This window comes from Pteronotus mesoamericanus, unplaced genomic scaffold, assembly GCF_021234165.1.
Source record: "Pteronotus mesoamericanus isolate MK-2021 breed Mesoamerican mustached bat unplaced genomic scaffold, CSHL_Meso_final contig_66, whole genome shotgun sequence".
Lineage (NCBI taxonomy): Eukaryota > Metazoa > Chordata > Mammalia > Chiroptera > Mormoopidae > Pteronotus > Pteronotus mesoamericanus.
In genome coordinates this window covers 1158476-1175256 of record NW_026555230.1, presented here as the reverse complement: position 1 = coordinate 1175256, position 16781 = coordinate 1158476, and the positions used below count along the sequence as shown (strand labels likewise).

The window sequence follows — 16781 nt, the reverse complement described above, 5'->3', positions numbered from 1 at the left end:
TACCACTCACACGGGAGCCCTCAGCCCTGCCCCACCTGGCCTCTCCAGCCTTTATTAGTGGCCTTTGGAGTGTTTCTACAGTCCCAAGTGGCTGGCAGTTCCAACTTGGTCTGCAGAGCCTCCTTTGTTCTCAGCCATGTGAAGTGTTCCATAGTCAGGAGAAGCCTTCTCCTCCACAATCCATGCTGTGCTCATGCTCTATGTTACAGTGTTTCAAACAAGCATTTAATTTCCATTTAAGAAGATACCAAATGTAAGTTTACTACACATCAACTGAGAGTTAACAGTTCAATTTTTCCCTAGTTTGACAAGGGAGCTTGGGATGTCCTCTCTATTCACTCAGCTAAAAATAGAAATTCAGTGTCAGGAAACTGGCTTAATTAGAATAATTTGTAATAATTACCACAACAAGAAGCAACTTTATCAACTGTTAATATTGTGATGAGAAGTCATTCCCAGACTGGTCACTGTCTTCTATGCTCAGCCAGTGCAGGAGACTGGTAGAAACATCTGATTTAAATCCACATGCTGGATTAAGAAGGCGGAAGAGTGAATGGGAGTCACGATCACCTCCTCCTCCCAAGACCAAACTGGAATTGCAACTAAATAGTGGAGTAATCACCTGAAAAACAATGGAACAATAGTGGGAGAGGAGTCTTGGAGCCCCGGACAGACAGTGGATTCGACTCTCATGCATCCCAACGGGTGAGAAGAGCAGTGGAAGCTTGAGAGGGTGGGCTGGGTGCCCACAGGCACTAGCACCAGAGGGACATTGAAACGACCAGTTAGCTCCCCCCGAGAAGAACGGGGTCTGAATCATAAGCAGGGACCTCTAAACTACAGGAACTAAAACCAGGAAAATACAGATGAAATGCAACCCCGAAAAGCTTAGGGGCGCTCTGCCAGAGACAGGTGGCTGGGGATGCAAAGAGACATTTAAAGGGCCAACGCAAAAGTTGCAGTGACAGCCACCCTCCTTGACCTCTGGGTAGAGGCGGCAGCAGGGTGGGCTGGTGCCTGGGAAAAGACTGGTGAGGAAAACTTTGTGAAGAGAACTGAGACGGCGGCCGGTGGAGCCGGGTGATAACACACTTCCCACTCTGCAGCTACCATCTCGCTCGGGCATAAGGGAATCAATTAACTTGCCTTTTGTGCACTCCGCACACAGCTTGTGCATGTGAGCTGGGGGGCCGGGTGCAGACTGGCTGGGAGAGCCTTGAGGAGAGACTGGAGACGGAGGCATTGTGGAAAGAACGGGAGGATGAACGGGGGAGTCCCAACTCCCTCCCCATTCTGTAGTGTCCATTGTGGGCTGGAAAGGTGTGCCCCCAAAGAGGCAGAAGAGGGGAATGCACTAACAGACTGCCCGCGATTGAAACGCAGTCCGCACAGGTGGTGGATCCTTGGCCGAAGGGGTCACAGAACTGCCCAGAGACCCCTGAGGAGAGACTGGAAAAGGAAGCATTGGGGAAAGAACGGCAGGAGAAACAAGGGAGTCCCGACTCCTTCTCCTTTCCGTAGTGTCCATTGTGCGAGAAGAGGTCACACCCCCAAAGAGCCAAAAGCTGAAAAGCACACACAGACACCTCAAAACCACCCAGTGTAGGCGCACACAGTTGCGTCGAGTGGCCGGGGAGGGTTGGCGAGCATCTGTGTGGACCCATGTGGGCTGGCGAGGGCTCACATGGGCTGGCAAGGGGTCCCACAGATTGGCCCCGATATAGCCTGTGAGGCAGTGCGCGGAGCGGTAAGGGCAGGAGTAAATTGACCCCGTGGCCGGCGATTGCGGAGTGGCTCACTGAGTTAGTAGATCCTGGGCTGAAGGGGTCAGAGAGCTGCTGAGAGTCCCTGGAGGAGAGACCAGAGACAGGATTAACCTGAGAGTCATGGAGCTGACTTCCTCCCATTTCCGTAGTCTCCATTTGGTGAGGGACAGCAATACATCCAAAGAGCCAAAAGCAGGGAAAACACACAATAGAAGACCCTAAACTGACCAGTGCCGGGGTGCCTGCTGGCCAGGAGGGCCAGACGAGTACGCGAGGTCGCAACTAATCCCCCTGGTCTGGGGCAAGTAGGCGCACACCCAGGCGGGCGAGGGATCCTGCCGCGCCGCCTAGCGCACTCAAGGAGCCAAAGTGAGAGTGCAGAGAGATCCAAAGAAATAGTGGATCCCTGAGCAAAGGGGTCACAGAGCTGCCCCAAGCAGGAGTCAGACACAGACAGTAGACTCCTGGAAGGCTCAAACAAATGACCCAAGGTCATATAGGGTCAACAACTGACATCATCAGAGTCAGGCCAAGAAAGAAAAGTAAAGGGAAAAATAAATAAATAAATAAATAAATAAATAAATAAAAAGACCCACCTACTACCATAGAAGTTTAATCCACAAAGACAGGAAATCTAGACAGCCCAATTGAATCAGAAGCAAAAATAACTAAATAAGTAAATAAACTACTTAACAGACTCTCAAAAAAAGGGAAGAAAAAGAAGTTCCACCCCCCAACTGAGTGGAGAAGGGAAATCCCTACAGAGATTGCTAAATGAAATAGAGGCAAGGGGACTATCAGATATTGAATTCAAAAGAATGTCTCTAAGGAAGCTCAATGAGCTCAGCCAGCTCAAAGATAACTATGAGAAACTGCAGAGAAACTATCAGGATCTTACAACAAACTATCCCAGAAAAGGACATAGAAACTATCAAGAAGACACAAGAGGATATGAAGAATTCCATTTCTGAATTGAAGAACACAGTAGAAGGAATCCAAAGCAGGATGGATGAAGCCGAGGATCGATCAGTGAGATGGAGGATAAGGTAGAAAGAAGCTCCCAGACAGAACAAGAAACGGAAAAAAGACTCAAAAAGAATGAAGAGGCATTTAGGCAAATGCAGGACAACCTGAAACACAATAATATCTGCATAATAGGGATACCAGAAGGAGAAGAGGAGCAAGGGATAGAGAACCTCCTCGAAAAAGTAATGATGGAAAATTTCCTTAATTTGAGGAGAGAAAGGCTCTTATGGATCCCGGAGGCACAGAGGACCCCACTCAAGAGGGACTCAAGGAGGTCCACTCCAAGACACATCATCATTAAAATGGCAATTATCAAAGACAAAGAGAGAATCCTCAAGGCAGCAAGGGAGAAGGAGAAAGTAACATACAAGGGAGCCTCAATAGGGCTAGGAGATGACTTCTCAACCTAAACACTACAAGCCAGAAGATAATGGCGACAAATATTCCAAGTTATGAAAAGCAAGGGCCTACAACCAAGACTGCTCAACCCAGCAAGGCTCTCAATTACAATAGAAGGGGAAATTAAGAGTTTCCCAAAGATGGCTAAAAGAATACATCTCTACCAAACCAGCACTCCAAGATATGCTAAGGGGACTGGTTTAAGAAGATGAAGGAAAAGAATGAGAGAGAGAGAGGAACACAGGTACAAAGAGAAAAGATGAGCAAGATTTATCAGTAATATCTCTCAATGTGAGTGGACTAAATGTCCCAATTAAAAGACACAGGGTAGCTGAATGGATAAGAAAACATGGCCCACACATATGCTGCCTACAAGAGACCCACCTCAGAGCAAGAGACCTACACAGATTTAAAGTAAAGGGATGGAAAAAAATATTCCAAGTAAAAGGGCAAGAGAAAAAGGTCAGGGTTGCCATACTTGTATCAGACAAAGTAGATTTCAAAACAAAAGCTATAAAAAGAGACCCAGAGGGGAACTTTATGATACTTAAAGGAAGAATCTATCAAGAAGACATCAACATTGTAAACTTATATGCTCCCAATATAGGGGCCCCCAAGTATATAAGGAAATTGTAGGATGACAAAAAAGATATAGACAGCAACACACTGATAGTAGGGGATTTCAACACCCCACTATCAAAAATGGACAGATCTTCCAAACAAAACATTAATAATGATATTGTGGCATTGAATGATACACTGAATCAAAGAGACTTAACTGACATATATAGAACCTTACATCCCAAAGAAGAAAAATACACAGTCTTTTCAAATGCTCATGGCAGTTTTTCAATGATAGACCATATGAAAGGACACAAAACAAACCTCAGCAAATTCAGGAATATTGAAATAATACCAAACTTTTTCTCGGACCTCGAGGGCTTGAAACTGGAGGCTTGAATCAACCTCAAAGAGAAACTTCAAAAACTTGCAAACACAACGAGTCTGAACAGTAGACTATTAAACAATGAATGGGTTAATAATGAGATAAGAGAAGAAATCAAAAAATTTCTGGAAACAAATGAAAATGAACAGACAACAGTGCAAAACCTATGGGACACAGCAAAGGCAGTCCTGAGAGGGATGTTCATAGCAATACAGGCTTATCTAAAAAATATAGAAACATTTCAAATAAAAGACCTAACACTAAAACTTGAAGAACTGGAGAAACAACAACAAATAAATCCCAGAGCAAGTAGAAGGAAGGAAATAGTCAAGATCAGAGTAGAACTGAATGACATAGAGACAAAAAGAACAATTCAGGGGATCAACAAATCCAGAAGCTGCTTCTTTGAAAACATAAATAAAATTGACAAGCCTTTAAGCAGACTCATCAAGAAAAAAAGGGAGAGGACCTAAATTAATAATATCAGAAATAAAAGAGGAGAAATAACAACGGATACCACAGAAATACAAATGATCGTCAGAAACTATTATGAACAATTATATGCCAAGAAATTGGAAAACCTTGATGAAATGGACAAATTTTTAGAAAAGTATAATCTTCCAACACTGAAGGAGGAAGAAACAGAAAGCTTGAACAGACCGATAACAGCTGGGGAAATTGAAGCAGTCATCAAGAAACTCCCAGCACACAAAAGCCCAGGGCCAGATGGTTTCAGAGGAGAATTTTACAAAACATTTAAGGAAGAGCTAACCCCTGTCCTTCTCAGACTATTCCAAAGAATCTAAGAGGAGGGAAGACTCCCAGATGCTTTTTAGGAGGCCAACATCACCCTAATCCCAAAACCATATAAAGACCCTACAAAGAAAGAAAACTATAGGCGAATTTCGCTGATGTACATAGATGCTAAAATCCTCAACAAAATATTGGCAAAGCGCTTCCAGCAATACATTAAAAAGATTATCCACCATGATCAAGCGGGATTCATCCCAGGGATGCAGGGATGGTTCAATATAAGCAACTCGATAAACGTGATACATCACATAAATAAAAGACAAAAATGACATGATCATCTTGATAGATGCAGAAAAAGCATTTGATAAGGTACAGCACCCATTTATGATCAAAACACTCAGCAAAATGGGAATAAATGGGGCATTCCTCAACATAAGAAGGCCATATATGAAAAACCTACAGCCAACATCATACTCAATGGGCAAAAACTGAAAGCTTTCCCATTAGAATCGGGAACACGATAAGGATGTCTGCTTTCACCACTTCTTTTCAAAGATTGGAAGTCCTATCTTTGGACATCATATTGGAAGTCCTAGCCACAGTGGTCAGACATGAGAAAGAGATAAAAGGCATCCAAATAGGAAAGGAAGAAGTAAAGCTATCATTTTTTGCAGATGACATGATAGTGTACATAGAGAACCCTGTAGACTCTACGAAAATACTCCTCAACCTAATAAGTGAATTTGGCAAAACAGCAGGATACAAAGTCAACATTCAGAAATGAAAGGTATTTTTGTACACCAGCAATGAAATAGAAGAAGAAATCAGAAAAAATACCATTCAATATACCAAGAATCAAAATAAAGTACCTAGGAATAAATTTAACCAAAGAGGTAAAAGAAGTGTACGCAGAATAGTATACAACATTGAAGAAAGGAATTAAGGAAGACACAAATAAATGGAAGCATATACCGTGCTCAAGGACTGGAAGAATGAATATCATCACAATGTTCATACTACCCAAAGCAATTTATAGATTCAATGCAATCCCTATTAAGATACCAATGTCATATTTCACAGAAATAGAACAGACATTTCAAAAATTTATATGGAACCATAAACGTCCCCGAATAGCCGCAGCAATTTTGAGAAAGAAACACAAAGTAGGAGGGATCACAATACCAGACATCAAACTCTCCTACAAAGCCACTATACTCAAAACAATCTGGTATTGACACAAGAACAGATCCATAGACCAGTGGAACAGAATAGAAAGCACAGACATAAGCCCAGGTCTTCATGGACATCTAATATTTGACCAAGGGGACAGAAGCATAAAATGTAGCCATAATAGCCTCTTCAACAAATGGTGTTGGGAGAGGTGGACAGCTACATGCAAAAAATTGAAATTGGATCATCAGCTGACACCATACACAAAAATAAATTCAAGATGGATAAAAGACTTAAGCATAAGTAGCAACACCATAAAAGTCCTAGAGGAGAACATTGGCAGGAAACTCTCAGATATCCCACGCGGCAATTTTTTCACTGATATGTCTCCTAAAGCAAGGGACATAAAGGAAGGAATAAACAAGTGAGACCTCAGCAAAATAAGGAGCTTCTGCACGGCAAAAGAAAATATCAGCAAAATGAAAAGGGAGCCAACCCTATGGGAAAAGATATTCGCTAATGATACATCAGATAGTGGTTTGATCTCCAAGATGTATAAAGAACTCACTCAACTCCACTCCAAGAAGACAAATGATCCAATCAAAAAATGGGCAAAGGGCCTGGGCAGACGGTTTTCCAAGGAGGAGATACAGAGGTCCCAGAGATATTTGAAAGGATGCTCAGCATCACTAGCCATCAGAGAAATGCAGATCAAAACCACCATGAGGTACCACCTCACACCGGTCAGAATGGCCATCATAAACAGATCTACAAACAACAGGTGCTGGTGAGGCTGTGGAGAAAAGGGAACCCGGGTACACTGCTGGCGGGAATGCAGACTAGTGCAGCCATTGTGGAAATTAGTGTGGAATTTCCTCAAAAAGATGAAAATGGAACTACCTTTTGATCCAGTGTTTCCCCTCCTTGAACTCTACCCTAAGAATACCAGAACGCCAATTCAATAGAACCTATGCACCCCAATGTTAATAGCAGCACAATTTACAATAGCCAAGTGTTGGAAGCAGCCTAAATGCCCATCAGTAGATGATTGATTAAAAAAATTTTGGTACATTTACACAATGGAATACTACGCAGCAGAAATTAAAAAAGAACTACTATACTCTGCGACAGCATGGACGGAACTGGAGTGCATTATGCTAAGCGAAATAAGCCAGGGAGTGAAAGACAAATACGGTGTGATCTCTCCTATAAGTGGAACCTAACCAACAATACAAAGATGCAAGGAAAATAAGACCAGCAACACCAAAAGGAAATGAAATAAACAGAGACAAGAGGGAAGGAGGGAGGGGGGGTGGGGAAAAGGAAGAGAAGGGTCAAGTCAAGGAACATATAGCAAGGACTCATGGACAAAACCAAAGGGGAAGAGCTGAGGGAGGGCAGGATGGAGGTGGCAAGGGAAAGTGGTGGGAGGTGGGCAGAGACAAATGTATTTGAAAAAAATAAATTAAAATAAATCTAACATTTATTAAGAAAATAATAAAAAAAATAAATCCACATGCTGCGGGGTCAGATTTCTTTACTGAGGACAATTCCTGTCCTCTATATAACATCTGACTGAAGGGTGTCGTAACTCAAACAACCCTCAAACAGCCACTCCTACTATGTAACAGAATGCTAGGTACTCACAACCTTTCTGAGAGACTCAGTTGTCTCAAACTTAAAGCGAGGATTCCAGTGGCAACCTTGTCCACCACACAGGCTGTCATGAGGATCCAAGGATATAATTTATGCTGTTTATCAGCAAGGGGTGTGGCTATGTGAGAGCCACACCAACTAGTACTCTATAGTTTCTTCAAGGAAAAGTAGGCTGTATAACAACTGGGACCTTCCAAAGCTTGAAAGAGCAATTTGGAACTATGTAGAAGGCCAGACATCTCAGGAACTATAATACAACATAAGTTTTTAGAATCTTCTAAAGGCACATGGCTACAGCACCACCTTACTGGCCAAAGAAAATCAGGTTGTTAGCTCCTGTTTGGACCAGTTCTGTGCTAGATGCCAGAGGTGACTGCTTAGTTTAGACTGTATCACTTGGGGTTATCAGGTATCAGCACTTTCTGGTACTTCAGGTGAGGCCAATGCTACTACCAATATTAATAGGGCCAGAGCAAGAAAAGCTAGGACTTTCAGCTACTATGAGTGGAGCTAGTCCTCTACTGCCACAAGGGCTCTTGCAGATGATAGAAATTAGTTTCCTAAGTTTATATCTTACACATATCACAAGGAGGTTGTAGCCACAAAATTTCCACTATTCAGGCCACTTTCTCCATCCTCACATTAATAACCTGAGAGATCCATTTTCTGTTAAAAGTAAACAGTGACCTTAATGGTGGGACCACAAGATCTCGACCTCTGGGTCGTGCTCATAACCCAGTATTTCTTAGTATTCCAACAGCTTAAACTAATAGCTAAATTCATACTCATTTAGTGGTAAGCACATTGATAACAACTAAAAAGTAAATCTGACATCAAGCAAAGGGAAATAAACTTTAAAATGTCAACAGAAACTCGAAAAGATCTGTCTGCTCTCACACTTCTCTTCTTCCCTGTTATTTCCCAGAATTCCATTCTAGTTGGTATAGGCCTTTACTTGATCATGGCCATGTGTAGTAGGCAGACTCTAAGAAAGCCTCCAATGATCTTTACCTTCTAGTGTTCATGCCCTTGTGTAATACTCTCCACTTGACTGTGGGCTGGACTTAATGACTTGCTTCTAATGAACAGAACACCAAAGAAATAATGAGATGTCACACCCAAAATTAGATTACAAGTTTGTGACTTCCATTTTGAACACCTTTTCACATGCTCTTGTTCACTCTGACGGAAGCCACCTCTATGTTTTTAGCTATCCTGTGGAGAGGCCTACATGGCAAGGACTGTGGGAGACCTCCAGACAACAGCCAGAATGGACTGAATCCTGCCAACAAATATATGAAGGCTTGAAAATGGTTCTTCCCTCAGTTAAGCCTTAAGATGAGATGTCAGCCTCAATTGACACCTTACCTCTGCCTTGTGAAACCCTGAAACAGAGGACCCAGCTAAATCATGCCTGGATTCTCAACCCACATGAGCTGTGAGCTAATGACTATTTGTTATTTTAAGAGCTTGTGTTTTTTGGACCTGGCCAGTGTGGCTCAGTTGGTAGGAGTGTTATCTTGTGGGCCTAAGAGTTGTGGGTTCAACTCCAAGTCAGGGCACATGCCTGGGTTGTGAGTTTGATCTCCAGTCAGTGCATGCAAGAGGCATCTGATTGATGTTTCTCTCTCACACCCATGTTTTCCTCCCTTTTTCTTTCTCTCCCCCACCCCGCCATTTCCCTCTCTCTAACATCAATAAATATGTCCTCCGGTGAGGATAAAAAAATAAAATCCTGTGTTTTGGGGTAATTTTTTACATAGCAATACATAAGTGCACCATGCCTCAAGAACCTGGCAGCCAAACAAAGCATCACAGTGGGGAACATCATTCTTCTGCTCAGTTTATACAATTACCTTGATATACCATAAATTCTTACTGACCTTTGAGTGTCTATTTGCAAATCCCATCTCAGAACCTAGACTCTCAGCTCACCCAGTGATGCTTGCTGTATACCAGACACACTAAAACTGTGTCTGACCTGGACCAAGCCAAGATTATGGCTACAATGAAGTTGGTTACCACAGCTTTTTTCATTACCAGGCTAGGTAGATGAAAGTGACTTTCATAGAATATCTTTCATAATTCATTTGTTCAGCTAACATACACTGAGTCCTTGACATTAAGGAATACATAGTCAAGGGAGCAAGGCAGACATAGAGCACATAGCTACAATAAAATGAGGTGAGGACGATCAAGTGAACAACTGGGATATAAGCTGGAAAGATTTGAGTGCCAAAGAGAGGAGTATGATGTAAGAGAGGAGCAATAAATAGCTGTGGAGATCAGGGATAATGCCATGAAAAAGATGTTATGTGAGCTAGTAACTAAAGGATAAGGCTTATGACAAGTAGAAAACAGGAGCAATGGCATACCAAATAATAAATAGCTTGAACAATGACTCAGAGGCACAAGATAGTTTGGGAATGCCCATAGTCTAGTGTGAGTAGAACTTGTGGACTCTAAAGGGGTTAAAAGAAATAAAACCAGGTTCCTGAGTTGGTTCCAGCCATGAAGGACTTTGACTGCTAGACTATGGGATTAAACTTCATGCTTTAGGCAGGGTCAGAATTGCAGGAGGCATATCACTCAAGGGGCTGGGTTTGTAGGTTGACAGGTGTAGGCAGAAACCTTGAATTCTGTGCATTTCAAATGGTAGATAATGAAGGCTAACTGGGGGCAGTACTGACACATGAATGATAGCAGTGGAAAAAAAAGAGGGAACGAGGGAAAAATGAGAAAAACAGTCTTAGAGCAATAGTTGGTAACTCTAAATTTAAGTGCTTAAAAATCATTATCAGAAGAAATGAGCCATTCCATTGTGATATATGAAGTTGCTTTATTATTTTTATTGAATGAAAGACTGGAAGATGTAATCAGGATTCTGAAGGTCCTCTTCTGGTAGTGAGGAAACAAGTTACCTCTCCCATCTTCCTTTTCAAATCAATGTTGGTTAAAATATCTCCCCCTACACCAAACTTGTGTTACAGATGTACACAGCCCCCAAAAGCAAGTATTTAAAAGGCTTAATGGATCAGTTCCCTGGGTTAGGAGATACTATATCAAAGCTCAGTACTCACCTTGTCCAGGATAGAGATAGGACCAAGGTTGTTGACAGAGAACTCAACAGTGACCACAGTGGGCTTCTCTGTAAAGGATGCAGAAGTGGCAGATGTAAGTGTTCAACAGGGGCATAGGGCAGGGAAGGGTATGGTCAGAGGGGAGAAAAAGGGAGATGGATAAGGGTTAGATTATATGGTTTCAACAACCAATCTTATTTCTTTCTTTGTTCTTTCATGGCAAGAGCCATTTCATAGACTTATGTTAAGAGCCAGACATTCTTCAGAGGTCATATCAACTAGTCCAGCCACCTCATTTTATAGCTGGAAAAAGTGGGGCTGAGAGAAGGAAAAAGTCTATATCAAGGTCAACAGCATTGCTGAGACTATAGTCTACCTCTTTTACTTGACAGGTGAACAACATATATTCCTGCCCACATCATGGCACTCTCACCTATACCCTAGGCTAACTCTCCATTCTTATGCCCTTAAACACCCTACCTTCTCGGTGGGAAGAACTATGTTCTGTTACTCACTGCCAATACTAGGGTGCAGTTTGTAATCATACTTATTCAGGATACTGTCCAGGATTTGAGTGGCTGCTGGCAGTTTTCCAAGTCTGTGATGGGCATCAACAGTGGTGGGCTTTATTTCTTCAGGGGGGAGCTTCTTTTCGGGACCCTGGGGTTTGGGGCCAGAAACATCATCATGATGGACAGAAGGTCCCTTTTCAGATTCAACATGAGGTCCTTCAATCCTAGAACATAAAAACAAAAAAATGAAGCTCTGTCTTCCACTGTGTAGGGGCCTCAGTTGGTGCCTCTTGAGACAGAAGCAAACCAAAATAATCTGCAACCCAATGCACAAAGGGTGACTAGCAACAGTAAATTATGAGCCAGTAACAAATTATACTTATTTATTTCTTCTAAATCTTGCTGTTCTTTGGGAAGTTTCTATGCTTTCCCTTTTTTATGATTTTTTTAATTTAAAAAAATCAATAACAAAACTGAGCCCAATATTTTAAAATATTTTTTTCTGTAAAATGATGAAGGCATCAATGTATGAGTTCTGGCTAATCAACTTCAGTTATTAGGCATGGTATTTAATCTGCCTGACTAGCATCACAGGGGAGCAAAGGGGCTGGCACAGGGCCAGGACTGCTGAGGAATGTTCAAGAAAGCTAGAGAAGTCTCTCCCAGAGAGAGCTGGAACACTGTGGGAATATTCTGCATTTCTTTGCTTTTGTGATGCTCACTGCATTGGAGTTGGAGGCTGGGGGTTGGGGGAGAGCTCTAAGTGCAAAGAAAATGCAAGAGTCCTTCACCCAGAGACTGTTGTCCAGGAAATAGATGGTCAACAGAAATCCAACCTGAGAGCCACAGCCATGCACCACAGCCGAAGAAAGAAAAGAAGAAGAAGGAGAAGGAGAAGAAGAATAAGAAGGAGGAGGAGGAGGAGGAAGAGGAGGAGGGGGGGAGGAGGAGGAGGAGGGGGAGGGGGAGGAGGAGGAGGAGGAGGAGGAGGAAGAAGAAGAAGAAGAAGAAGAAAATGAAGAAGAAGAAGAAGAAGGAGAAGGAGAAGAAGAATAAGAAGGAGGAGGAGGAGGAGGAAGAGGAGGAGGAGGTGGAGGAAGAGGAGGAGGGGGAGGAAGAGGAGGAATAAGAAGAAGAAGGAGGAGGAGAAGGAGGAGGAGGAGAAGGAGAAGAAGAAGGAAGAAGAAGAAGAAGAAGAAGAAGAAGAAGAAGAAGAAGAAGAAGAAGAAGAAGAATTAAATTAAGTAAAACAAAAATTTTAGAAGCTACCTGCCAATGTATTTAGTAATGGTTGTGCTACCTTTGCTGTTAGGCACTGGGGAAGTGCGTGTCAGGGGGCTTCTGAGGTTCTTGTTGTGTTCTAGTTTCTAATGTGGGTGCCTTGATATCAGTGCAGTAATTTTCTGACAATTCATCAGCTGTACAGTTATAATTTGAGCACTTTTATGAATATATGTTCTGATGCAATAAGAAGTATTTTGAAAAATAAAAATGTTAATATATGGACCTTATTCAGACACTAATTTTAAAAGGCAGACTAAAAAACAAAACAGAACAAAACAAAAAATATTTATGACACAATAGGAGAGTTCTGGACACTGACTAGATAGTTTTTTCGGCATGAGGGAATTAATCTCAAATTTATTTTTGGTGTTAATAGTGGTATTTTATTATTGTTTTGAAGTACTTATGACTAGAAATACATGCTATAATAATTACACATAAAATTAATGTTTGAGATATGTTTTAAAATAATTTAATATGGAAATGGAGAATGTGCTGGGTACAGAGAAAACAAGAGTGGCCATGAGTTGATAATTAATGAGGCTGTTGATAGGTACAAGGAGATTCACTATATTGTTCCTTTTACTTTTATATATCTTAATTTTTTTTAAAAAAGCAACTAAAAAACTGCTCTGTGATACTGGAAGGCAGGAGAGTGGTTTCATTTGGGGAAGAGTGGATTGGGAGGGGGCATGTGGTGAGGTTTGTAGGAGGTAGGGATGAAAGTGACTAGAATGTCCTATTCCCTGCTCTAGTAGGGGTTACATGGGAATGTTTACTTTGTGAAAATCCACTGAGCTGTTCACTCAAAGTTCTATACTTTTATATTTGTATATTACACATACAAAATGATTATTTTTCATAAAGCCACCTGAAAACTAGTTTCCTAAAATAAGAGGTTCTCAGGGCAGGAGATATGGACATGGCCTCTGTACTACAGACCAAGAGACTGCGAACTGGAGCAGCAAAATGCATTTTCCTGTACTATTTCAAGCTTTTGGAATGCTTAACTGACATAGAGATGTGCTAAATCTATGCCATTTCTCATGTCCAAAGAGGCTAATTCCCATTGTGGGCAAGGAGAGAACTGGGTTTAGGAAAAGCAGTTTCCATTTCCAAATACTACATGCAGAGATGTTGTCTTTCCCTGAAGCTTTCCCCCCAGTCCCCTGAATAGATCATACCAACCACTTTCGGAAAGGAGGAGGGAGATGAGGGGCCTGAGACCCCCGGAAAATGAGTGACATGGCTGGAAGTATGGAACACCCAGGACTGGCAATGCCAGACAAGACATCCAAGAAACTGCAGCAGCCCCTCCCAGATGTCTTAAGCCAAATACAAAAATCCTGAGGTTCAAGAGGCAAATAAGTAAAAGCCTGGGATCACCCTCCTCCTAGACTAGTCTGCAATGAAAAATAGTATCAGAGGGTCTTGAGGTTTCCATAACCCTACAATTAGCTTTTTTCAGTAAAAAGCAAACAACAAAAACACTCTCATCCTGGTATCCTTGGGATTAAGGAGTTGCTACAATGCATACTTTCCTTCAGCCAGCCAGTAAGCCCACTTTCTGGGCAAGAAATAACAAAAGCTTGAAAAACACTCATGCAGTGGACTAGTGGGATCATTCCATGGGAGCTTTTCAGGCACCCACATCCCCCCTTTAGATGTGATGCTCTAAAATGAAGTTGAATTTCTGCACCCCTTGGCTGGGAGGATAGAAGGACCACTGGATTGTTGTTTTTTCAAATCAGCTCCCTTTTCCACCTTACAGATGGAGAAACTGAGGCACAGATGGGGGAAGGGCTATGCCCAAAGTCACAATTGATTCGAGGCTGAACCTGGACCAGAGCAAGTATTCCTAGTTTGATGTGGCCCCTGTTAGCACAACCCACTACCCCCTCCTCAGATTTTGGTTGACATCATAGGTTGTTATGTTGACAGTGTTTGAACATCAGTTACTGCAGCACTTCCTCCTGGCTAGGAAAGCAGTTTCCATCTCAACAGCCCATCTTCTTTGTTTCCCCCTCTGCTCCCCCTCTCTGCTTCTGCCCCCTTTCCAAACCTCTTTTATCCTAGCCAGTTATCATGTTAGCTCTCGCAACCAGTCTATTTCACATTTAGATAGATGTGGATAACTAGAAATTCTTAGCATTAATTCAAAAATATTTACTAAGCTTCTGCTGAAGCGATCCCCCTCTCCAAGTTAGGGCACCAGCAAGCCAGCAGGGAGCCATACAGCCCCTCCCTTGAGGAACTAAATCATTCTAAGGTGGTGAGAGAAGCCATCTTCCCTCACCCCAACACAGATAAGCCCCACACAAGCCCAGTGCCATGGAGACTTCGAGAATGCTCCACAGATGAGGAAGCTAGGAACACTCGACAGTTTGCAGTCAGTGGGAAACCCTCTCAAAAATTTGAAGCAGTCATCTTCCACCCTAAAAAAATCCAGAAATGCAGAGAACAACATTCTTAGCAAGGTCCCAGGGCCAGAAGAAGGTGCAAGGGAAGCTGGCTGTTCAAGGGAAACTTGCCGATAGCCTTTGGAAAAGTGAGGAGAGACTGAAATCCAGGACCCAAACCGCAGAGCATAACATTCCAGGCCTCTGGCTCCAGGCGGCTAAAGACCAGCAGGGTGCTTTGAGGGGCGGTTGAGGTGGGGTGAAAGAATTTTGAGGAACAAAGCAGGAGGCTGGCAGTGCAGGAGATGAGGTGGATGGCTTGGGTGGGAATCAAACCAGGGCTTGTGCCTGGGCCTGGCACCGGCACCAAGAGGAATTGAGGGAAGGGAAGCAAGCAAAGTGAGAGTTGATACTCTGTTGGAGATCAAGAAAAAAAAACTGAAGAAGGTAGACTAGTCACTCAAATACTTTAAGCACAGTTTTGCTCCCACAGCCCGCGCGCCTTTCCCAAAACCACCCCAACAACAGCAGCCCCAATGCTCAGAAGCACGAGCCTGCCCTGGCCGATTGCCCTGTGGGCCACTCTCCTCTTCCCACGGGAGACTCAGAGAGAGCGAGAGAGTGTGTGTGCTGGCTCTTGGCCGCCGCACGGGTTTGGAGAGGGGGGACTCCGGTGATAGGAGCTGCCAGGGGACATGCGCCCCCTTCCTGGGCGCCCTATCAGTGGTTCAGCGCGCCCGTCCTAGAGAAAGCGGTGTGAAGACTGGCCGCACAAAGGCTGAGGGTAAGGTGGGCTCGAGGATCCCGGGAGGTGGCTTCACTCCGGGGAGATGGCACAACCGGCTCCTGGGTTCCAGGATGGAGACTCACCTAGACAGGAGGATTATAGACATGCCCAGGAGTATGAGGAGAACTTTGGTCAACATCGTGGCAAGGACCTGCGCGACCACCTGTGCAATTGTCTGTGCGCACGGTCTAGCCGCACCAAACTTGATGTGCAGGGTTTTGTCGGGCTCCAACTTTCACTCCTCCCACTCGCCCCGCCCTGCGCTCCCCACCCTGACCCCGCCTCCTGAGCCTGTTGGAAATCTCCGATGCTGTGTTTGCTACTGCAGCTGAGTGGATGGGGGAGGTCGGCGAGGGCCACACGAGAAGGAGGAAATAGAGGGGGAGGGAGTCCCGTCGCCAAGGTACCCGCTTCCCTTGGCCGCTACCACTGTGACGCTGTCAGACAACCAGGGGTGGGGGACGGGAGAGGAAGGAGGAGGAGGGGAGCCAGCGGTGCACGGGAGCCTAGCGGGAGAACAGCGGTCCAAGGCTTTGGCTGCGAGGGCAGCCGAAGACTGGCCCCAGCAGGAACAAGATGAGTGCGCTGGATGGGCTGCTTCTTCTTCTATGACCCCCTTCAGCCCATCGACACGCCTCCAGCCATTGGCTCCCCACCACCACCTGTTGCACCCCATCGCTTCCCCAAGTCACTTGGCCTCTGAGATTTTTCCCCACCTTCACTCCACACCTTCCAATCCTTCAGAGCACATATCTTGGCATCAGAAAGAAACTGGGTAACTTAGCACCTTCCTTGGCACAGGAGAAGAAGAGAGACTTTGGGGTCCCTAGCAAGCTCTGATATGAGATACTTACACAGGCCAGTTTCCCAGGTATTTGGGGGCAGGAAAGGACCTGTCACAGCCAGGCTGAGGCAGTCACTGGCGGACTTGGACCGACACACTAACACAGTTGGCTCCTGGTTCAACCTCGGGGCCTGCCTGTGAGATGGACCACATGGGGTG

General features: G+C 43.9%; 1 protein-coding gene across 1 annotated transcript in view; it reads right to left on the bottom strand.

The window, feature by feature from the left end:
• The window catches only part of GABRE (gamma-aminobutyric acid type A receptor subunit epsilon), a 48706-nt gene extending 32789 nt beyond the window's left edge, over positions 1–15917 (bottom strand). Inside the window, 3 exon segments of the mRNA XM_054581817.1 lie at positions 10797–10864; positions 11312–11532; positions 15862–15917. Coding sequence (XP_054437792.1) covers positions 10797–10864; positions 11312–11532; positions 15862–15917 — 345 coding nt within the window.
• Positions 15918–16781: the final 864 nt, after the last annotated feature.